We start from the raw sequence: 24,952 nt of genomic DNA, 5'->3' as shown, positions 1-24,952 counted from the left end.
TATTATAAAGGGTGCTCTTACACAGATAGTCATATTAGCCTCCTTAGGACTGCATACCAGTGTAAAGCAAGCAGCAGTTAGAAAAAAAACTCCAAACTTTTTGGTATAAGCTTTGTTACCAAGTATCCTCTCCCTTAGGGTGGACAAATATCAAATTCAGAAAGATATCTCTGGGGAAAAAAGTGAAATATGTACATCACTACACAGTCAGCCAGTAAAATCATATTTGGGACACAAGTTACAAACTACTTAAACTTTAATTTGTGATATTAATGACTGCAAAACACTTAGAATGACATTGTTAAAGGCACATTTCATTTTAATGCATAGTGTACCATTCTAAAATATCCTAATTTCCTTACAAAGTGCTTGAGCAGCCACATACAGATAAAGTATAGCAAAATATATTTACAATCTAGTTTAAAATCTTAATCTGCCTAAAAATAATTTTAAAAAACTACAGAGATAAAATTAGTGCTTTCTTTCAGCTTAACTGTGTGAACATACCCTGCCCTAATTTTTTTTTAGTGATTTACTTAGATGAAAAATAATTCTGTACAAGATGTAGTTACAAAAAGGTATTTCCCAGGGTGCTTTTAAAAATTCTAAGCATCCTCTTTTAGACACTTTTCTATATATATATTTGGGAGCTCAAAAGGGTGAACAGACTGTACCTCAAAAGTGTTAAATTTAAGTTTTTTTCCCCCACCTCAGAGATAATCAGCATCTTGAAACAAGTTAAATTATATTGTTCCCACTTTAAGACCTTCATTTAATAAGCCAAAACCATGATTTCTATATTCTGTCCTGTTACCATTCTTCCTTTTTGCCTAAAAGGAAACTGTCTTATACATTATTCAGGTCTATCAACCCATTTTCTCCCATAGGCCTCTTGGTTCAGGACTTCTGATATTTAGTGTTCTAACCTACAGTCATTTACTTACAAAAGGTTCACTTTTCAAAAGTAACACCTTGGAATTTCACTACTTCATTCTTTGAAGATCAACATGGTTTGTGTTATATAATTTATTTGGAATATTTAATTCCACAATCTGCACTCATTTGACTTTGGATTCTTACAGTTTTTGCTAACCATTTGCTCTCCAGGGACCAGGCTGAACCTACAAGAAGCACAGGATCAAATATAAATGTTATTAGTGAGTTAAGGAAAACACTGGAAACTTGTTTTCCAAGAGTGGCTGTTTACCTACAGAATACTGACAGCCAAAAATAGGTCGATGACTGAGTTTAAAAGCACACACAGGATCCGGTCTAAACTATTTTTTGACTTTTGAGGTACAGTTTTTAGTGTTGAGGTTTATAAAATATACACTTATCAAAAATATTTATACATTCTGTTACAACATATTGCTTTTACCCTCAGTAATTGCCAATCTAAGTTCTGGAATTCAGTGGCCCAAAATGTATACAAATGTTAGTCTATTAACAGAGTTCTATGATGTGTTCACATGGCCACTGTGCAAAATTCATGAAGTGGTACAATTAAATTACATGCCTGCAACTAAGAATGCATTACAACTTCCAAATATACATGTTCACAGCATGTATACATTGAAAATCTTTGTTTTCTAAAGATATGATATATAGTAGACAAGATGAACTAGATAGCTAAGGATGGTATGATTAACTTAAGATTTGTCCAATTAGTAGAAAAAGGCTTGGATTTCAAGCGTATAGAAGTGGATGGACTTGGGAACACATACACTATTGATAAGACTGAACAGACATTCTTACTACATTCTTACTACATTCTTCATATCTGCTGAGTCTTTTTCCCCCCTTCCTTTTTAAAGCCATGCTTAAAGGCAAAAACTGTTTGGCAAGTGGCTTTGGTAAACTTTCAGGACCTGTCTGTTTTGTTTTTATGGAAGCACTTTTACTGTTCTCACAAAGGCAAGGCATTTAACACACTTTTTTTCTAATAAATACCATAGAAAATTTACAAAACAAGGCATCAGTTCTTAATTTCCATTATTTTAAAACTCAAGCTGAAAGTGTGCATAAGTCTAAAATTAAACATTTTTGGACATTACAGTAATTTTTTAAAAAACTGACCATTTGCCTTCTCCAGATAAAATCATATTCTCATGAATGTCAATAGCACCCCAAACTTCTATTTTAAAATGTCTGAATAAAGTTAAATGGTTATCAATCTAGCTCAAAACTGTCCCCCCCCCCACTTAAGGCATGTATTTTACAATTATCTGCTGTAGAAAAGTAACAATTACAGTACAGATCCAAGTGTGTCCACATGAGAGCGCTTAAGGTGGCCTGTATTCACCAACTCAGCTTAAAAACTCTATAGAACTGCTTTCCAGTGCTCAGATCAAAGTACGACAAGGAGGCCACTCTTCACAAGAGTATTAAAAACAGTACGTTAAAGAATCTTCATGTGAATAAAAATCAGAAGCTACAGGTGGCACAGAGAGCAATTGAAGGGCCGGTGTTCTTCTGAGAGGCATTCTTGTGAACCAGTTAGCTATGATTTCACAGTGTCTAGAAATTAACACCAATCAGCAATGTAATCAAAATCTCTGAACGTTTCCTGCTCTTCTTCTGAAAGTATCCGTGGTTCCCGGGGTGGAGTGAGAATAGGTGTTTCTGAGGTAAATTCATCGTCAAAATTACTAACGTCTTCTCTTCCTCTAATGGTGGGTACAAAAGGGGGCTTCACCTTCTTAGCCAGCAAAGCATTCCAATCTATTACCTGTAAAACAATCAATTGTTGGTTAGTTTCCTGCCTTGCTGAGAATTAATGTTTTACAAACAACACTAGCTTTTACATACCCGGAAGAAGTGATGCTTTTTCACATCCTCAGCATCTTTCTCACCAGCTCCAAGGCGCCGCTCTGGATTTCTTCGTAGCAGCTAACAAAACATTTTGAAGATCTTAGCACTCAAAATTGGAGAAAAAATATATAATAGGTAGCTGATGCTACAGACCAAAGGAGCAAGGAGATTAGATTTACTGGAAAAGCAGCGTTCACAGAAGAGGCAGAGAAACTCTCTAAAACTGTGCTTAATTTCTTTACAAATTGTAAAATTTTCATAAGCTTTCATCTTTTTCCTCATTTAACCTGGGAGAAAGTGGGTCCTTACAGCATCCATATTTCTCCACCCCCCCCATACCCCATTTCACAGCACTCAGTTTTGTCAGAAAAGGCTGAAAACTGCTTCATGCTATGCCGCAGAAGGACATTAGAGGGAAATGTGAGATACTTCCAGTCACTGCAGACCCTAGAAACTAAATTCTGATCTCCATGTAGAAGCATGTTATTCTATAAATGGGCCCATAAGCCAACAACACAATTCTGTGCGTGTGTTAAGGTTCTAATAAAACAAAACCGAAGAACGGACATTTAAATCATCCTTTTACTAAATACTGTGTGTTACATACCACACTCATCCATGGCCTGAACAGAACAGAATGAGTTAAAACTAAAAGGATAACTAATATCTGACATATCTTTAACAGGCAAGTCCTAACATCAAGTCCTGGGTGATCACATGGGAAAACTCTGCTCTTGCCAGTAAGTGTCTTCCCCAAGTGTCCAGTCTGGAGTGACTATTCTGTAAGGCCCATCTCTTTCATTGGACTACGGACAGATCAGCAGCATAGAAATAAGAAAGGTTTCAATGGACAGCAATGACTTGGCTAACCCACCATCTAAAAGCTATTAGCCACCGAGGTGAAGGAGTGCAGAGGTACTACTATTTCTATATAATTTCATAGGATAACCAGTATCTTTTTGCCCATGAAGTCACCATAGCATGAATGAAATGAATGCTAATGGGAACTTTTATGACTTCCTTTGCAACTTTCCATAATAAGTAATTTCATCCACCTTGAACTGGATGTGCAAGGCTTCTGTTCTCTTCCTTACAATCTGCGTATTGAAAAAAATTGGAAGTCCCATTTCCTGGACATGTATTAATGAAACTAAATGCAAAGTAAGATCACATTTACAAGATGTGAGGGGACTATATCCTCGAAAGAATTAACTCTGAAAAGGACCTAGGGGATCATAGTGGATAACCAACTGAACGTGTGCTCTCAAATGAGATACTGTGACTAAGAAAATGAATGCAACTCTGGGATGTATAAACTGGACTATAGAATAGTAGTAAGGTGGTGCTATTATCTTTGTATACAGCATTAATGAGACTATTACTGGAATTCTGTATCTAAGATCTAGTGTTCAGACTTCTGGAAGGATACTGAAAAATTGGAAAAGGTTCAGTAAAGAGCAATAAAAATGATCAGTCTGGTAAACCAACTTTACAGTCAGAGTCTAAAGAACCACCATCTTTTTATCTTAACAAAGAGATGGTTAAGACATGACTTGATCACTGTTGGTAAGTACCTGGGGGATTTCTGACAGACAGCAGACAAAGGCATAGCGATCTATCTTGTTGAATTGAAGCTACACAAACTTGAAATAAGGAACAACTATTTTTAAGCAGCGAAAATAATTGGCCATTTGAACAGTTTGCCAAGGAAAAAGTGTTAGATTCTCCATCACTTCTGAAAAGACATCTAATCTTGATTTAAAGACCAGAAGATATGCGGTAGTTCAACCAGAAGTTATTGGGCTTGACACAGGAATTCTTAGGTGAAATTCTATGGTTTATGTGTTATGTAGGAGGTTAGACTATACTATCATACTGGTCCTTCCTGGCTTTAAAAATCTATGAAGAAGGGCTGTGAAGCAATTAAAAAAATATTTTTGGATGTTTTCTACATTTTAAATATTCATTACAATTACAATACAGAACACAAAGTGTACAGTGCTCACTTTATAATTTTTTATTACAAGTATTTGCATGGTAAAAAAAGAAATAGTATTTTTCAGTTCGCCTAATACAAGTACTGTAGTGCAATCTTTTTATCATGAAAGTTGAATTTAAAAATGTAGACTTATGTACAAAAAATGCATTAAAAATAAAGCAATGTAAAATTTTAGAGCCTGCAAGTCCACTCAGTCACTTCTTGTTCAGTCAAGCGCTTAAACAAGTTTGTTTATATTTGCAGGAGATAATGCTGCCCGCTTCTTGTTTACAATGTCAACTGAAAGTGAGAACAGGTGTTCTCATGGCACTGTTGTAGCTGGCATCGCAAGATATTTACGTGCCAGATGCGCTAACGAGTCATATGTCCCTTCATGCTTCAACCACCACTCCAGAGGACATGCGTCCATGCTGATGACAGGTTCTGCTCAATAACAATCCAAAGCAGTGCGGACTGACGCATATTCATTTTCATTATCTGAGTCAGATGCCACCACTAAAAGGTTGATTTTCTTTTTTGGTGGTTCATGTTCTGTAGTTTCCGCATCGGAGTGTTGCTCTTTTAAGACTTCTGAAAGCATGCTCCACACCTCATCCCTCTCAGAATTTGGAAGTCACTTCAGATTGTTAAACCTTGGGTCAAGTGCTGTAGCTATCTTTACAAATCTCACATTGGTACCTTTTTTGCATGTTGTCAAATCTGCAGTGAAAGTGTTCTTAAAACAAACAACATGTGCTGGGTCATCATCTGAGACTTCTATAACATGAAATATATGGCAGAATGCAGGCAAAACAGAGCAGGGGTCATACAATTCCCTGCCAAGGAGTTCAGTCACAACTGTAATTAATGCATTTTTTTTTTTAAATGAGTGTCAGCTTGGAAATGTGTCCTCTGGAATGGTGGCTGAAACATGAAGGGGCATACGAATGTTTAGCATATCTGACACGTAAAGACCTTGCAATGCCAACCAGAAAAGTGCCATGCAAATGCCTGTTTTCATTTTCAGGTGACATCGTAAATAAGAAGCGTGCAAATGTAAACAAACTTGTTTGCCTTAGCGATTGGCTGAACAAGAAGTAGGACTGAGTGGACCTGTAGGCTCTGAAGTTTTACATTTTGTTTTTGAGTGCAGTTATATAACCAAAAAAATCGACGTTTGTAAGTTGCACTTTCACAGCAAAGAGACTGCACTACAGTACTTGTATGAGGTGAATTGAAAAATACTATTTCTTTGGTTTATTGTTTTTACAGTGCAAATATTATAAAAATATATACTTTGATTTCAATTACAACACAGAATACAATATATATGAAAATGTAGAAAAACATGCAAAATATTTAATAAATTTCAATTGGTATTATATTGTTTTACTGTGTGATTAATCTTTTTAATCACAATTCATTTTTTAAAAGTTAATTGCGTGACTTAACTGCGATTAATCGACAGCCCTACTATGGAGGATTGGGAACTGCTTGGATGTATTTTATTGCCCTAATACTGTAAGAGAATAGCTAAGCCTCCTGGGGATGTAACTATCTGGTATAGACAGAAGGGATGAAGTGAAGTGCCCAGCTTCAGACTGAAAGATCCCGTAATGCAATCTTCCTTTACTGCTGTATTGGACTGGAGTTCTCTTCCTCTTAATAAGAGATTATCTAAATGGGGTCAGTTTAAATCTAGTGCATTTGGAAAAGATTTAAATATAGATGTCAACAGTTTTAGGTTGAGTCCTATGACTCTGTACAGTATGCTTTATCCAGCAATTGAAACATTTTAAGTGTAAGATTTAAAGGAACAAAGCTCTGTAATCACATTTCAAGAGATAACTGACGGGCTTTTTAATCTGCTGTATATAATTTCTTTCCTTCAGTTTTAAGGTTAAATGTTTATTAGCAAAATTATCTTCTGTCCCTCCTAAACAGTGAAATAATTTAGCATCTCAGAAGGAAGATAAATGAAATAACCCAGTTCACCAGAGGGGGTGATCTAATGACCTAAGCATTCTGTTTGAAACACAAAACTGCATGCATTGTCTACTCAGGTACTGTACTGGAATCTCTTTTCTGAGGTTAATCTGAGCAAAATAAAGTTCATTTAGCACATTTTCTGGATGAAAAGTAATAGTCCTGTCTGTTCTATGTGGACATTGCCAATGCAATGGGGTTTTTCTTTAGGGTTTGCCCTGGTGTGTCTGGCCAAAATTCTGATACAATTGGAAAGCACACTGTATATTAGTTGAGCATATGGCTGCACCCATTAGCCTAAGGTATTTCACTTATGCTGTGTCTATACAATTGTGCACCTTCTCCAATTCTTATGAGAAGAGACTTTAGATGGAGTGTGTGTGGTACTTCCAACCCCTGACAGAACGAAATGTGAAAATCCCAAAGTCTCTTCTTAGCATAGTCTCTTCTCTGACTTGCATCCGAAGAAGTGGGTATTCACCCACGAAAGCTCATGCTACAAAACGTCTGTTAGTCTATAAGGTGCCACAGGATTCTTTGCTGCTTCTACAGAACCAGACTAACACGGCTACCCCTCTGATTCTTAGCATAGAACACTCATGTGGTAGTACTGAGCTACCGTGTGAGTCACTGGGAAGTGGTTTTGTTCGTCTGGTTCCTTTTGTATCTAAATGTGGATGGGAAAGACTGGGTCTAGAAAAAATTGTGTCAGTGTTAAGAGATTAACAAAAAGTTTAAATAATTACACAAATGTAATGTAAGACGTTTTAGTGAATGAATTTTTTTTTCCTAACTAGAGAATGTAAATAATAGTCAAACACTTAAGTTTCATGTTAGACCAAAATGGTGAGGCTGATTTTAAAAAGTAACGTTAGTGAAGCAGTTCTGAAACCAATCTGATGAAAACAATGTCCATTGTAATGCAGGCACTTAAATTTCTTAAATTCCCCTCTTCAAGGAAAACAATAATTAGACAAAAAAAAAATATTTCACTGTTTACTATAATCTTACCCTTCTCATTATAGAGATGGCTTCTGTAGAAAGGAACCGTGGATATCTTACTTCATCATTTACAATACTGTCAAAAACCTCTTCTTCGTCATCTCCAGGAAAGGGTGACTATGATAAAGTAGTTAAAAAAAAATTCTCTTATTTTTGGAAGCTAAATTTTAAAATCAACCTATGTTTCTAAAGAAACTAAAGCAATTTGTTGCTGCTGCCGTATTTAAGATAAGGCAAAAAGGAGAACAATTGCCTTATTTCCCATTCAGCTGCCAGTTTAGAGTTAGATGTCTCAATGTGTCAAATTATTTTCCCTCTCCCTGTAATAGATAATGTAGCTTTCTGAAGGGGAAAATGCGATAGTAATACTTTTTATAGACAGACAAGGCAGGTCACAAAATACCGTCCCCTTAATCACTTTTTTTTTTTTAGATGTTCGTTTTTTTAAAACACACTTATAAAATAGTTTTCCTGTGCACTGAGGCATAAATAATAAACTATCTAATGTGGGAGAGCATTTATTAGTACTTGTTTCAGGTGGCTGCCACTCCAAGGTAATGTGGTCATCCCAAATTCGTTTGGATAAAACATTTACCACATCATACCATCCAGCAGTTTTTAAACTGTGGTTTATGGACCATTGGTAGGTCATATGGTGTTGGCGCACTTCATTTCCATTTGAAGAAATAGACTAGTTAGGGGTGAAGATGAAAAAGGACAGAAGTAGATTGTGTGATTAACTTTTTTCTAAAAGGACAAAATGCACATGGCATTAAAGACAGCTATTATTAATAAATACTTCTCTGTTACTATTTTTCAACTTAAGCAGTTGTATCACCTTTAAGGAGCTTTTATAATTAGGGCAGGAGGGGAGGTAATAATCATTTATATATGCTAACATCTGTGGTGCAGAATTTCTAGGCTACTACGAAGAAAAATTAGATAGGACATTCACAAAAAGTGTGAAGAGCAAAATGTGTTGTAACCATGTTATGAGATATGAGGTTATAAAGAGAGAGGGTAGGTGAATCTTTTATTGCACCAACTTCTGTTGGGGGAAAGAACAAGCCATCAACAGTAATTGGTCCCAATAAGAGATACTACCACAACTACCTTGTCTCTCAAGAGAAAAACAGTAAGTGAAATGCTAAATAAACGTGTCTTGCTGCAAGAGCACATTACAGTTTAAGGTTGAATTCCAACTTCCATTGTAACTTTTCCCCTTCTTCAGAATTTCATGATTTTCTCCCCAAAACTGTTAAGTTGAAATTTTCCATGCTTGCATTAAGGCCAAAGTTGTGGTATATTGTTTTTTGTTTGTTTATCTAATGTTGCTTAAGAAATGTAAACCAAATTGTTTTGTTTAATCTTTGATCTTTAAAAAAAAGGATCCAATACTTTTTCCATATGTTCTGATCTGAAATTGTATGCTCCAGTGTTAAAAATGGCTGATGCTAGAACTTCAACCTTGTTTTTGTAAATCTCCCTAATACTCAGTCTAATCTGAAAATAACTGGTTAAGTGGTTTGAAAGTTATGAATGAGTAAGTATGGTATTCAGTGGTACTATACAGTTTGAAGTCAATGAGCTACAGTGATTTACACCTGTTGAAGATCTGGCCTATAGCCTATGGTGTTTTCTATTCCTCTATTTTTAACAACAAGCAGCTACACCTTCAAGTTTTCTCATTAAGATACCCCATAAAAATCCATACAAAATACAGGATATGGAACCAGGCCTATACGATACAATAACTGTAAGCTTAAAAAGGTAGGACACTCTAGAATTCGAGAGATTGAGATATCAAGTTTATTTTTGTAATCATGCTAGGTTTTGTAAACTTGCTTACCTCATAAGACTTGGATGTGCGTATCAAATTTTTTTTGCTACAACTGTGCTTACCTCCCCAACTAGCATCTCATAGATGAGTACACCAAGACCCCACCAGTCCACAGCTCTTGTGTAGGATGTTTCTGTCAACACTTCTGGTGCAAGAAATTCTGGAGTGCCACAGAAGGTGCTTGTTCTATCTCCAAATCCCATTCCTGAAAAAATTACGATTTTCATAAGAAACAAGCCGTATTCTTACTACTACCCTTCCAAGTAAAGAACTTCTTCAGTCAGTAAGATTTATTCTTCAAAGCAACTATGTAAAGAAAAAAAAAATTGTCGGGCTCCATGTTTGTGCTGATGACTTCAACAAATGAGCTCAGTTTACAAATCTTTCCCCCATTTGCCAGCTGTGCAAACACCATCTTGGCCCTGTGCATCAAGGTGGATTCTCTGTTTGTACATAACTACCAATAATGATGATTCTGCAAGCCAAATTAGCCCCTCAGTTACACCTTGGTCATCACATTGAAGACAATGCGCTTGGAGAGATGAAACAAAGTGGAACGTTGTAAACAATTCTGGTGGCACACAAGAAGAAAGAACACATTTGTCATTTGCAGCACTGCAACCAGAGCAGGTAACAGAAGTAAAAAGTAGCACACACTTATTTTTGACACTCGAATAAGCAAAAAAGATTAATATGTACAGTGAGTGAATCTGTTAAATAAGGTTTCATTTTACATAATAGTTTTTCACGGCAGAACTATACTTTAAATTATTAGGGTTTCTTCTACCAGATTCTAGCATATGATGTCAAAGTCAGAGAAAGTCTTGCACAGAATTTAGTTGAAGGTATACACAGTATATAAATAAGGCAATATAGCAAAACTTGGTTAAAGTTGCAATGATTATTATTACCACAGTGCCTAGGGGCCCTACTTATAGACCAGGCCCCTATTGCGATAGGTGCTGTATGTTACACCAGTGCTGACTAATGTATTACTGTAGACATCACTATGTATTAGGAGGTTGTGGGTACAAATGAGGAAATCTGTCCCTCTCATTGATCTTTTACATTTATAACATGACCCTTTGTCATTTTCTAGGAAGTTTTTGTTTATAGTGGAATAGTTGCATAGCTAGTATCAAAGATATGCAAATAATTCAACTGTAATCTTTGACCTACTGCCCTCAATTTACTAAATTCCATTTCCCACATTGCTGGGACCTGGAAAGTTGTAGGACAAGTAAAGCAAGCTGGAAAAGAAGGAAACAAATCCAGTTAGATTCCTCCTGTTGATGGCCATCCCTCTCCCACACTGAGATGCTGGAAAAGGGGACACATTCCCCAATGCAGGCAGAGAATCTGAACTATGGCTGCTAGATCTGTTTTGTGTCTCATTTGCAAGAAAGCACCTCCAGCAGCTAGATGCCAGAAACTGACTATTAAAATGAGTGTCCTTTTGAAGATATTTCCCTATTTTGAGCTATGATCTATTTAGGGAGCTACTTCCACTGCACTTTGTGGTGTGAGATATTTGAAAGTTGTTGAAAGTGGACAATGAATTAGTGAGAAGGGAACAGTAACTTGGTGTAGATGGGAAGAAAATGAATGCTTCTAGATATTATTGGATGATGCTTGTAACAGGACGAAGTACTGTTTAGCAAAATGTGATATGACTTATTGTTAACAAGCTGATATGACAAAGTAACAACCCTCTTGCGTACAGTCATTCCGACAGAAAGAAGAGAAGAGCCCTCATAGCAGACACTCGGATGATCTCCCCAGTGAGGATCTTTTGCTTCCACTGTTCTCCAGCTGAGATGATCCCAGAGATATTTTTCTACAGTGATATACAGACAGAGTAAATATGCTAGATGCTCCTACCTCTTAGGGCTGCTCATCTGCTAACCGTCAAGTGTAATCCCATTAAAAAATCATTTAAAAAAAAACAGTTACCTTCTTTGCAAAGGCCAAAGTCGGCTATTTTCACAAATCCTTCTGTATCCAGCAATAAGTTATCCAACTTCAAATCTCTAAAAAACGGTATTTGAAAGTAAATTGGAATTACTGATATGCCTATAGTGGTACTCAATAATAATAATTCACCCTAAGGTAAAAAGGTTATTTAAAAATAAAAGAGCAGTGCAATGCCCCTCTTCAATTTTAGTTATCCCTTTCCTGATTTACGACTTCCATCAATAACTTATGGTTTACACCAGGGGTTGGCAACCTTTCAGCAGTGATGTGCCGAGTCTTCATTTATTCACTCTAATTTAACCAAGTAACCTAATTTAAGGTTTCGCGTGCCGGTAAACATTTTAACATTTTTAGAAGGTCTCTTTCTATAAGTCTAGAATATATAACTAAACTATTGTTGTATGTAAAGTAAATTAGGTTTTTAAAATGTTTAAGAAACTTCATTTAAAATTAAATTAAAATGCAGAGCCCCCCGGACCGGTGGCCAGGACTCGGGCAGTGTGAGTGCCACTGAAAATCAGCTTGCGTGCCGCAGGTTGCCTACCCCTGGTTTACACTCATAAGTATGTCAGAACAAACTTCTTCTGCTAGCATAGAAAGAAATATAACAAATAAAAAGATAATGCTTCGGGTAAGCAAATCAAGGAAGAGATGAAGAAAAACAGTGTTAAGCAAGGAGAAATTGTTAAAATTACAGTCTTGAGAAAGTATCGATTACTTACCTATAAACTATTTTGTGCTCATGTAAATACTGGAGTCCAAGAACCACACATGCAGCATAAAACCTGTTTGAATAATTAAATAAAGCTAGAATTTCAGTCTTGCTTAATGAATCAATCTGTATTTTTATTAGTTACTTTCAGAAGAGTACAGATAGTCTGCATATAGAAACTTTTCAGAGGATTTTTTTTTAAATGTGTGATACATGTGGAATTTTATACAATTCTAAGTCAAAGCTTTAAAATTTACCAGGAAAAAGTTTAGACAAAAAGTGGCCCAACCTGTAACATGTTTTTTCTGCTTATACTGTAGTCTTCTATGGCACCCATTCCCAAAGTTTCCAACACTTCCCACTGAAGCTGGAGCATTTATATCATCTTTTAATTTCAGCTAACATTTTAAACAGACTACTAATTCTTCAAAACAACATTTACAAATATTACATATTTACATTTTAAGGCAATTTAGATTTAAGCATATTGGCATATACGCTTGTATTCAGACAGCCTACAAAATGTTTTGACCATTCTAACCAAAACAGAAAATACTATTTTTATATATCTGTATCTATATCTATAAAATTTATTTTTTCTAACCAAACTGGGTTGAATGTATTTTAACAAGGCTTTAATCTTTAGTCCATTTAAGATTATTACAGTACTCAGTGAAGTGATCCAATACACAAGCATGCAAAGGCAAGCAAAGTTGAATGTGTGGTGGGGGTTTTTTTCAGCCCACTGAGACAGAACAATTTATATCAAAGCCTTTAAATATTTAATGGTATTAATGGTGTGAACACTTACACTGCTCTTGGTTCAGAAAAGACATCAGTATGAATATGCATCATCAGGTCTCCACCAGCAGCATATTCCATTACAAAGCAAACATGATCTTTGGTTTGGAAACAAGCAAAAAGGTTCACCAAAAAGGGATGCCGTACACTATTCACAGTTTCAAAAATTCGCTTTTCACACATAAGGCTGCAAACAGAAAATATTTTAATAGCAAAATTTAACACTGATTGTTATATTACAAATTTCAATACGCAGAACAATCAATTGGAAAGACCTCCCTCATCCTCCCTCCCCTCCAAAAAAGCTTTCATAATACCTAAATCTTTTTCTGATTTGATATGATACTCAAAGCCTAAAATTTCAAAGTGCAATGCAGGATTTTAACTGTACAACTTGACTGACTTTGAAGGGAGACATATGGCTAACATCTCATGAAACTCTTTGAAAGCATACCTGTTAGAATTTCTCAATATGCCCACAAATTTAAATAAAATATAATATTTAAGATCAACTGATACAAATTGTAGTTTGCATGTAATATTCAAAAAGTGGGAAAACAATTCCATTGCATATTTTGGGCACAGGTAGCCAAAGTATTACTCCTGGTGTTTGCTATGAAAACCATTCCATGAATGTAGACTCTTATAATTCAGTTGTCTTTTTCTTTCTGCATGTCATTACTATATATGCACACACACATATATTCTTTCATAGTGCAAAGCACCATAGAGTCAAATCACAACGAACAGTAAATAACACGAGTCACTGGCCAGCAATCTTCCTCCATATTTTGCAGTCTTCTCATAGCCTTGAGAAGCACACCATACTGTATCCTATCCAGTCAGCTGCATAGTTGAAAAACACCCACCACGGGCGCCCTTTGCCTCTGGCACCAATCCCTGCAAAATTTTCTTCAGCCATCTTCCTCCACTCATCCAATCCACATGTCCTGCAAACTCAAGTTTTCTTTGTCTCATCGTCTAGATTATATCCGTCATCAGTTATGTTGTAAATTTGGGCGATTGTCTCCTGGCTAGTCATGAGTGAAGTATAGATAATGTGCACCAGTTCCCTATAACATTGCAATTCAAAGGCAAAAAGCTTAATGTCCCGTTCCCTTAAAGTCCATGTCTCCCATACACATAAGATGCTGAAGGCAAGAGACTGCAGTAAATTCATTTTACACTTCACGGTAATATCTTCGCTTCTCCGAATGTGGCTGAGTGTCGCTGCAGCAGTAGTCGTGAGTTCAATTCTATGTCGGATCGCTACACGATTTTTAACATCCCTTGTAGTCACACACTACACAGACATTTGAAGTGCTCAACACACTTCAATGAACACACAATGAACACTTCAATGGTTCCTCAGATTTGGGTAGAAATATTTTCACCTTTTCAAACAGATGTCACCATTGGCTTTGAATGTTATATCTTTACGTCTAACTTCTCTGCTTCCATTGCAATTCTTTCTAGCAATTTTTGCACCTCTTCTTGTGACAATCCAATCAGGTCAATATCACTGGTGAAACACAGATGACTAATTTTTTATCCACCAACAGACATCTCCTGTAAGTTTCCATCAGTGGCTCTTCTTAATATTTCTTCAAGATAACAGGTTGAAGAGGGTTCATGAATAGCAAACACCCTGGCTAGCACCTATCCTCAAGTCAAACCAACTACTTTGCTCATGTCCCACAAACACGAAAGACATCATGCTTCCATAGAGGTTTACCTTCAGCCTTATTACATTTTCACCAACTCCAATCAGCCACAGGATTTCCCAATATGCTGTCAAACGCCTTAGCAAAATCCACAAAAACTTTCATTGTTCTCCAGTACTCTCTCACATAGCACATGCAAGTTGAACATTTGCTCCACTGTACCTCTTCTGGGTCTAAAACCCCTTGTTCTTCAGTAAGAAAGTTCTCTATCTTGACTGCAATTCTCTTCAGGATGATATGCAGCAGTATTTTGCTAGGATGTATCAATGACATTTCCACAAAACAGCTGGGTCTCCCCTTTTATGAACAGGAACTATCAGGCAGTGTGTCCAAGTCTTCCAGGCTCCCAAATCACAGTGACAAGCTTACGGTAATACCTGGATGAGTGCTTCTCCACCACTGTTAATTAATTCTGCTTGTATTTGCATGTTATCCACTCGAGGGGCTTTACTGCTTTTCAATGTCTACACCACATCCTCAGCTTTTTCAACTGTAGGTTGATCAGCATAAATCAAGCTCTCTTGTATAGATCTCCTCTGCCTTTTTCACTTCCAACTTAGAATTTGTTTCACTCATATTACAGAGTTCTTGGGTGAAAGGGTATTTTTCCTGCAAAGAATCCTTTATGAAAGAGTTCTGATGATTTGATAGGCCTTCCTAGTGGCATTTGCTACAAAGGATTTTGTATGTTGATGCACTGTTCTTCAAGCCAAGCTTCTTTTGCCACTTTAATCACAATATGGGAATATTGCTCTCTCTTTTGTTTTCACCAGTCTTCCTTTTTGCCCTTAGTTTCCTTCAAAAGATCACACAACTCAATAATCTTCTTGGTGATCCAGCTTTCTTCTTTAGGATGTGAACTCCTGGGGAAACATCCACGTTCTCGAATGAAGCAGGAAATGCTATATTCTATCTGACGTATGCTATGAGTACAGAGGTCAGCAGCTTTTGTTTAGTTATCTTCTTGAATTCCACTTGTTTCATGGACTTTCAGTTTGTCAATGTTATAACACACTCTGAAGGTACTTGTGCCAGGCAGACCTGAAGAAGAGCTGTGTGTGGCTCTAAAGCTTGTCTCTTTAACCAACAGAAGTTGGTCCAATAAAATGTATTATCTCACCTCTATAAATACACAGATCAGTTTTTGTAGAGAACTGCAAACATAATATTCTAATTGGTTTGACATCCTAGAACCTCGACACGTATCTATCTATGTAATGTAGTTATTTCCCCACTTTTTGTATATTATACACAAGATGGACTTTTAAAACTCTACTGCCTTGGCCACATGGTTTGGAGAGTTCAACTAGCTACTGAACTACTCATTGAAGTTGGGCAGAATTCCCCAGTTTGTGTTTCTCTTTAGCTTGAAAAAGGAAGAGTGTCATCAAGTATGTCCCCAGTTTTGCCAAACAGATCTATGATAAAAGTTTTAAAGGATATTATGCTGCATGTGCAAATGTCTCCTTTTGAAGCCCTAAGGGACAAAAATGAGAGGAACCTCTGTTGGTTTATAACCAAATGTTATCAAATTTCTTAGACCTACATACAAATAGTTAAGTCAAAGTGACTGTCCCTCCACACAAGCTCAACTCAGTGCTTCAAGAACTGACAGAAGCTCCTTCTGAGGCCCTTCATTCTGCTCACATATTTCCTCTCTAAATGGAGTAGTAGTAATTTGTTGGAAGAGGATGCTGGAAATTTTGTCCATCCAAGAAGTTTCACTGGGACTAAGTGGTTTGTAAAAAAAAAGACGGTTACTCACCTGTAGTAACTGTTGTTCTTCGAGATGTGTTGCTCCTATCCATTCCAGTTAGGTGTGCGCGCGCCGCGCGTGCACGGCATCTCGGAACTTTTTTACCCTAGCAACTCCAGTGGGCCGGCTGGGCGCCCCCTGGAGCGGCGCCGCTATGGCGCTGAATATATACCCCAGCCGGCCCGTCTGCTCCTCAGTTCCTTCTTGCCGGCTACTCCGACAGTGGGGAAGGAGGGCGGGTCTGGAATGGATAGGAGCAACACATCTCGAAGAACAACAGTTACTACAGGTGAGTAACCGTCTTTTCTTCTTCGAGTGATTGCTCCTATCCATTCCAGTTAGGTGATTCCCAAGCCTTACCTAGGCGGTGGGGTCGGAGTGAGACGTGGCGGAGTGTAATACCGCGGAGCCGAAGGCTGCGTCGTCTCGAGACTGTTGTACCAACGCGTAGTGGGAGGCGAAGGTGTGGACCGAAGACCAGGTGGCCACTCGACAGATGTCCTGGATCGGAACATGGGCCAGGAAGGCAGCCGACGAGGCGTGCGCCCTCGTCGAGTGGGCGGTGAGTCGGCACGGTGGGACGCGAGCAAGCTCGTGGCAGGTCCGAATGCATGCTGTAACCCATGAGGAAATCCGCTGGGAGGATATCGGCTCGCCTTTCATGCGGTCAGCCACCGCTACGAAGAGCTGGGGCGAACGCCGGAAGGACTTAGTCCGCTCGATGTAGAAAGCGAGCGCCCTGCGGACGTCGAGGGTATGCAGCTGCTGCTCCCGAGGCGAGGCGTGCGGCCTTGGGAAGAACACCGGGAGGAAGATCTCCTGGTTGAGATGGAACGCTGACACTACCTTCGGGAGGAAGGCCGGATGAGGGCGAAGCTGCACCTTGTCCCCATGGAAGACGGTGTATGGCGGGCTAACCGTCAGGGCGCGGAGCTCAGAAACTCGTCTTGCTGATGTAATGGCGATGAGGAAGGCCGTCTTCCAGGAGAGGTAGAGCAAGGAGCACGTGGCCAAGGGCTCGAAGGGGGGACCCATCAGCTTGGCCAGCACAAGGTTCAAATCCCAGGTCGGGGTAGGACGCCGCACCGGCGGGTACAAGCGGTCCAGGCCTTTGAGAAAGCGGGAAACCATCTGGTTCGAGAAGATGGACCGACCTTCTACAGATGGACGAAAAGCGGACACTGCTGCCAGGTGAACTCTCAAGGAGGAGACCGCAAGACCTTGCTCCTTAAGGTACCAGAGGTAGTCCAGGATGGTAGGGACCGGGACTACAAATGGATTGAGACCTCGTTGATCACACCAGAGTGCGAATCTCTTCCATTTCGCTAGGTAAGTGGAGCGAGTGGAAGGCTTCCGGCTCTCAAGTAGGACCTGCTGGACTGCTGCAGAACAGCCCCTCTCCGCGTGGGTCAACCACTCAGGTACCAAGCTGTGAGATGGAGGGACTGCAGGTTCGGATGGCGGAGTCTGCCGAAGTCCTGAGTGATGAGGTCCGGCCACAACGGAAGGGGGATGGGTTCCCGCACGGAGAGCTCGAGCAGCAGGGTGAACCAGTGCTGCCTCGGCCAGGCCGGCGCTACGAGTATGGCGGTGGCCCTGTCCCTCCGAAGCTTCAGGAGCACTCAGTGCACGAGCGGGAACGGAGGGAAGGCGTAGAGGAGACGATCCGTCCAGGGGTAAAGGAAGGCGTCCAACAGGGAGCCTGGCGAGCGACCCTGGTATGAGCAAAACAGGTGGCACTTCCTGTTGTCCCTGGAGGCGAATAAGTCTACTTGGGGAAATCCCCACCTCCGGAAGATTGTGTGGACGACATCTGGACGGAGGGACCACTCGTGGGAGAGGAACGACCTGCTGAGATGGTCGGCCAGCGTGTTCTGCACTCCCGGAAGAAAGGACGCTTCCAGGTGAATGGAGTGGGTCACGCAGAAGTCCCACAGGAGCATCGCCTCCTTGCAGAGGAGGGAGGATCGGGCTCCGCTGTGTTTGTTCACGTAGAACATTGCTGTTGTATTGTCCGTGAACACTGTCACACAGTGGCCTTGCAGGCGAGCGCAGAAGGTGCGACAGGCCAGACGGATCGCTCGCAATTCGCGGACATTGATGTGCAGGGCGAGCTCCTGCGGCGACCACAGACCTTGGGTGTGAAGATCGCCCAGGTGAGCTCCCCAACCGAGCGCTGAGGCATCCGTAGTCAGAGTAGCGGATGGGCGAGGAGGGTGGAACGGGACTCCCGCACACACGACCTCCGGGTCGAGCCACCAGCGGAGGGACTCGAGGGTCGTCCTGGTGACCGTGACCACCATGTCCATGGGGTCTCGATGAGGCCGGTACACCGACGCGAGGCAAGACTGGAACGGGCAGAGGTGGAGCCGCGCGTACGCTGTGACATATGTGCACGAAGCCATGTGGCCCAGGAGGCGGAGGCAGGAGCGCACTGTCGTGGTTGGGAAGGTGACGAGGTCCCGGATGATGGAGACCATCGTCTGGTGTCGAGCGCGAGGGAGACAGGCCCTGGCCACCGTGGAGTCGAGGACCGCTCCGATGAACTCCACTCGCTGTGCCGGGATCAATGTGGACTTCTCGGCGTTGATGAGAAGACCGAGTCGCTGAAAGAGAGCCAGGATTTCTGCCATCTGGTCCATTACGAGTTGTCGGGACTGACCTCGAACCAGCCAGTCGTCGAGATACGGGTAGACGTGTATCTGACGACGTCGGAGGGCTGCGGCCACTACCGCCATACATTTGGTAAACACCCTCGGGGCGGTGGAGAGTCCAAACGGCAACACCGCGAACTGATAGTGGGTGTTGTTCACCGCAAACCGGAGGTAACGACGATGGGGAGGATAGATTGCGACATGGAAGTAGGCGTCCTTCATGTCGAGGGCGGCAAACCAATCTCCCGGATCCAGAGAGGGAATGATGGTCCCCAAGGTGACCATGCGAAACTTGGAATTGAGCAGGTATTTGTTCAGCTCGCGAAGGTCCAGGATAGGACGTAGCCCCCCTTTTGCTTTGGGGATGAGAAAATAACGGGAATAGAATCCCCTGCCCCGCCTGTCTTGAGGCACTGCTTCTATGGCACCCACGCTCAACAGAGTGTGAACCTCTTGTAAGAGGACTTGCTCGTGAGAGGGGTCCCTGAAGAGGGACAGGGAGGGTGGGTGGGAAGGTGGGGGCGAAACAAATTGCAGGCGGTATCCCGACTGGAGCGTTTGAAGCACCCAGTTGTCTGATGTTACTTGGGACCACGCCGAAAAGAAATGGGAAAGGCGGTTGAAAAATAACGGGGAAGGATCCGGTAGGGAGAGTGATGGGCCGTCCTCGAGCGTCCCATCAAAAGGCCTGCTTGGCCCCCTGAGGGGCCTTGGACGAGGCCTGGCCCTGGTTACGGCAGTTGCCTGAGGGACGACGGCGATTTTGGGCCGGTCGCCGGCTATTGTATGGCCGATATCGGGATTGATAGACGGGTCGGGAGGGCTGCTGACGGAAGGACCTGCGCTGCGTCACCGGCGTGTGCATGCCGAGTACGTATCGCAATACGGCCGTCCTTCAAAGTTTGGATTCGAGGATCTGTCTTTTCGGAGAAAAGACCCTTTGTGTCAAAGGGTAGGTCTTGTAGCGTGTATTGGACCTCCGGCGGCAGGGTGGAAGACTGTAGCCAAGCAATGCGCCGCATCGTCACGCCGGAGGCCAAGGTCCTAGCACCTGAGTCCGCAGCATCGAGGGCGGCCGTGATGGAGGATCTAGACGACCTCCTTCCCTCCTCCAACATCTCCGCGAACTCCTGTCGGGAGGCTGTTGGCAGGAGCTCCGTAAATTTCGCCAGGGACGTCATGATATCGAAGACGTACCTGGCGAGGAGGACCATCTGATTGGCTATCCACATTTGCAGACCGCCAGCGGAATAGACCTTATGGCCTAGCAGGTCTATACGCCGCGTGTCCTTAGATTTGGGCGCAGGGGCGGGCTGGCCGTGCCTCTCCCTATCATTGACCGATTGGACGACCAAGGAGTCCGGGGTCGGGTGCGTGTACAGGTATTCATAGCCCGTGGGAGGGACAGAGTATTTGCGTTCAACCCCACGGGCTGTAGGAGGTACGGACGCAGGCGTCTGCCAGAGAGTAGTGGCATTCTTTTGCACTGTCCGCACGAAAGACAGTGCAACTCGCACTGGCACCTCTGCCCCAACTACATTTGTGATGGGGTCCTCGTCCTCCTGTACCTCCGCTATCGGCAGAGCCATAGCCGTCGCCACGCGGCGAAGGAGGTCTTGGTGTGCTTTTAAGTCTATGGGCGGAGGCTCCTTCGTCGACGCTCCGGCCACCGCTTCATCAGGCGAGGACGAGGAGGAGAAGCCCTGGATGACTGGCTCCGAAGAGGGATCTGCCACGTGCTCGGCGGGGGGGTCGGGCTGCACGTGCCCCTGGGGTTCAGGTGGTATAGCATCCGCAGCAGGCGGCGAAGGGGCCGGTCGGCTGATCGTCACCTCTGGAACCCTGCGCTCGGACGCGAGGGGTCTTGGGGGGAAGGGCACCCCCTGCGCCTCATACTGGGCCCATGGAACCCAGAAGCCCCACGGCTGTGCCCCTTGAGGATGGCCCTGCGGGGTGGGTGGCAGGAGTCCGTAGCCCTCCGTCCCAGAAGCGACCGACGTGGGACGGGATGGCCATGGAGGTGCCGGGGCGCTGACGGAATGCGCTGCGGAGTGAGGTAGTCCGTCCCCGGATGGCAGCGAAGAGCGATGCTGGTCCGCTTGGTACCGGGACGGCGACCGGGAGTGACGTCCGTCACGGTGCCGGGAGCTCGACCGGTGCCGGGAGCTCGACCGGGATTGAGACCTGCGGTGCCGGGAACGGTGCCGGGACGGCGACCTCTGGCGGTGCCGACGCGATGGTGACCTGGACCTCGTGCGGCGCCGGGAGTACGACCGGTACCACGATGACGAGCGGTACCGGGACTGCGACCGACGTTTCGACGGCGATCGGTACCGCGATGGCGATCGGTGCCGAGATCGCGAGCGACGGGACGGAGATCTGCCACGGGACCGGGAACGTGATCGGGACCGGGTGTGCCGTCCATGTCGTCTGTCCAGCGAGGGCGGCCGGGTCATTCTGGCCGGCTTTCCCGCTGACACGACAGCCCGCACCGGCGGCCGGAGGCTCGGTGCCTCTATGAGCCGAATCAGCTCACGCGCCTCAGAGAATGTCTCCGGCGTCGAAGGGAGCCGGGGCTCAACCACGGACTGTACCGGGGAGCGTGGCGGCGCTGGACTCGACGGGCCTTGCGGCGCCAGAGTCAAAGGTCCAGTGCACGGCTTGTGCATGGTCACCGCGGGGGCCGCAAGTAGCGCAACCGCTTTTGCCGAGTCCTCAGCGCGAGCCTGCGCCAGTGCCTTCGCCAGCCTATGTTTTTTCGAAGGCGAAAGCGAGCGGTGCTGAGACTTCGTAGCCGCTTTCTGAGGCTTCGGTGCCGTGGAGCCGGAGCGGCTCGGTGCCGCCGGTGCGCTCTGCACCGAGGAAGCTCGCGGTGCCGGCGCGGACGGTGCCGGTGGCTGAAGCGACGCTTCCATCAAGAGCTGCTTCAAGCGGATATCCCGCTCTTTTCGAGTCCACGGTTTAAATGTAGAACAGAGCGAACACTTATCTGTTCTATGCCCTTCGCCCAGGCAACGGACGCAGGCGTCGTGTGGGTCTCCGACGGGCATAGGCCTCTGGCACTCAGCGCAGGGCTTAAAGCCCAGTGCTTTGGGCATGAGCCCGCACCGGGTGAGGCAAAAGGGGGACCCCCCCCTTTTACCTTATCTATTAACACTAACTAACTAACTAACTGTAAAACTAATCACTAAAACAACTATATACAAACAACGAGCGAGAGCTAGGGTCGTGGAGGACAAAGAGCACTCCACAGTTCCAACTGGCCGTCACGGGCGGTAAGAAGGAACTGAGGAGCGGACGGGCCGGCTGGGGTATATATTCAGCGCCATAGCGGCGCCACTCCAGGGGGCGCCCAGCCGGCCCGCCGGAGTTGCTAGGGTAAAAAAGTTCCGAGATGCCGTGCACGCGCGGCGCGCACACACCTAACTGGAATGGATAGGAGCAATCACTCGAAGAAGAACCAATAACTCCAGGACTATTTTTCCGAGTAACTCTTGAATTAATATTTTAGTGTAGAGATGATTTTCACATTCAGTTGCAAACCTCAAATTGCTGTAGAATGAGATCTCAACATTTATTTTGAAAGAGCAAAATCAGTCTGCAGATCCAGTAAAGATGTGGTTTACTTTGGACTGCTAAGAAAGGAATGAGTTTCTAAAATCAATGAGTTTGTTCATCAGATCGCCTGTATTAGAGAAACAGCTGACCATTAGTTTTAGCTATATTTCTCCTTCTGCTTGATTTTATTCTTCTCAAGGTCATGTTTATTTCCTGGGCTCTCAAATTATAGGTTTTTTTAAACGTAAGAATAGTGACCTGGAATTCAGGGGTTTTTTTTAACCTCATCATTTCGATGTTTGGGCAATGACTGCTGAGGTAACATTCCTCAATATAGTAAGCTCCGACCATACCATAATGGCCCTGCCCAGTAGTAGGGTAATTTGTGTGTTCTCTCCCAAATAAAAAAAGGAGACTAGTTACACTCAGGAGATCAACAGACTAAGATGAAAGCCTCTAGTAACACCAATTCCTGTGTGTTCGGTTTCCCTTTTCCTGCCAATATAAATATGAACTTAACAGTTCTTGACTGATACAAAACTCATGAAAATCAAATTTGCAGCTACAATGGGAAATTTCTCTTTCTACTGAAGTCACTTGAGAATATTTCATATGTATAACCACAATACTACTGTTTAATTAAATACAACTGGACTGAGAAACAAATACCTTACATGAGAATTCCTCTGCTAAATACAATCTGAACTCTCACTCTGGGCTCAGTAACATTACTCCGTTAAAGTCTATGATCATTTACAACCCAGTAACTATTTCCTGCAGATATAAAAAATATACATCATCATGTATTAGTTACTTTCTTGAAACTGACCTGTCTACTTCATCACGAGCAACAATGTCTCCTTTCTTTAACGCTTTAATAGCAAACATCTCATTTGTGTTTTTGTATTCAGCCAGCAGCACCTGAAAGAGTAGATAAGTGATTTATTCAAACAAGTGAGTTTTTCTTTTTTGAATACACTTGTAGTCATCAAAAAATGTACCTTTCCAAAATGACCTCTACCCAGTACAGCACAACACCTAAAATCTTGCAGACTAAACTGAAATCTTTGTGTTCTGTAAAACAGCAATGAATGTAGTAAGTTACAGAAAACTTCAAGTTTGGGTTAACAACAAAACATATAGTCAAAAGAACCAAAACACCTAGTGTGTTTTTTACCTTCTCTCTTCAGGCTCTCGTATGTTGGTACTCTTTATGTCTGTGTGTGGAATTTCAGGGTCACAAATTTCAGCTTGGAGTTTTGAAACACTACTATCTCTCTCATTTTCAAAATCAAAAGTAGCTTCTGCATCCTGTGAAATATGTAGAAGAAACAGAAATCTGAAGATTTAGAAAATGAGACTGCTGAAGAATGAAGAAATGTACTATATTTAAGGAAAGTGAAGTAAAAAATACTGCAAAACTTCAACTGTGTGAAATTCAAAATACCAATTAGCCTAAAATACTATATTTACTGACAGGCCTCTGTTAAATCCTATTCTTCTAAAGTCATTCCACTCTTTGTGAATACTAACACACTTCTCTATAAATTGCAAGAATTGGGTTTTGGGCCTATAAAGCTACCAGTAGGAAAACAGTGCGACAAACACTTAAAAACCATGGAAAAAGGCCAATCTCTATAGCCAGTATTAAAACATACCATGTGCAATTATGTACAATTTGATAAAATTTCATACACACCAATTGTAGCGTTCTCTATTTAAAACAGAAGGAAATAAATTCATTGTAACTACAAAAAGTTGTAACACAAATATTAAATATTTGATTAAAAATGTGACATGCTATGCAACACTTTATGACTAGTTTAAATGTCCTGCCTGAATGGGTGTATCTGGTCCCTTTTTCTCAGATGAAAAGTCACATATTTCTCCAAGGGACGATGCACGGGGTGGAGCAGGCGGAGGTTCAGGTTCAAGTTCAAAGTCCAGTTTGGCTACAGGCGAGTCACTTACAGAAAAACAAACACACACTGAGTACAATGGAGACTGTTTTACTAATATTAAAAATACTTAAGAAAAGCCTGTTTTAATATGTTTTTAGAAAATCTTACTTTTTTCCTTTTTTAAATAAATACAACAAATGGATGTCCAACTAGAAAATGTCAAGGTTTAAATTTTGTAGAATAAATAAGGAAGAT

The 24,952-nt window shown here is 42.3% G+C and overlaps 1 protein-coding gene across 6 annotated transcripts in view; it reads right to left on the bottom strand.

Moving 5' to 3' along the window:
* Positions 1 to 238: 238 nt before the first annotated feature.
* PKN2 (protein kinase N2) overlaps positions 239 to 24,952 on the bottom strand; it is a 125,965-nt gene continuing 101,251 nt past the window's right edge. For all 6 annotated transcript variants that reach the window (XM_045027353.1, XM_045027351.1, XM_045027350.1 and 3 more), the window contains 11 exons: positions 24,633 to 24,762; positions 23,974 to 24,107; positions 23,798 to 23,870; positions 23,626 to 23,717; positions 13,115 to 13,291; positions 12,314 to 12,376; positions 11,571 to 11,647; positions 9,680 to 9,822; positions 7,787 to 7,894; positions 2,809 to 2,889; positions 239 to 2,728 (listed from right to left, as the gene is read on the bottom strand). In XM_045027353.1, the coding sequence (XP_044883288.1) occupies positions 2,525 to 2,728; positions 2,809 to 2,889; positions 7,787 to 7,894; positions 9,680 to 9,822; positions 11,571 to 11,647; positions 12,314 to 12,376; positions 13,115 to 13,291; positions 23,626 to 23,717; positions 23,798 to 23,870; positions 23,974 to 24,107; positions 24,633 to 24,762 (1,282 nt within the window). In that variant the 3' untranslated portion in view covers positions 239 to 2,524. The remainder of the gene's footprint in view (positions 2,729 to 2,808; positions 2,890 to 7,786; positions 7,895 to 9,679; positions 9,823 to 11,570; positions 11,648 to 12,313; positions 12,377 to 13,114; positions 13,292 to 23,625; positions 23,718 to 23,797; positions 23,871 to 23,973; positions 24,108 to 24,632; positions 24,763 to 24,952) is intronic.

This window comes from Mauremys mutica, chromosome 8 (genome assembly GCF_020497125.1).
Source record: "Mauremys mutica isolate MM-2020 ecotype Southern chromosome 8, ASM2049712v1, whole genome shotgun sequence".
In the NCBI taxonomy this organism is placed as follows: domain Eukaryota; kingdom Metazoa; phylum Chordata; order Testudines; family Geoemydidae; genus Mauremys; species Mauremys mutica.
This window is presented reverse-complemented; position numbering and strand designations above follow the sequence as displayed.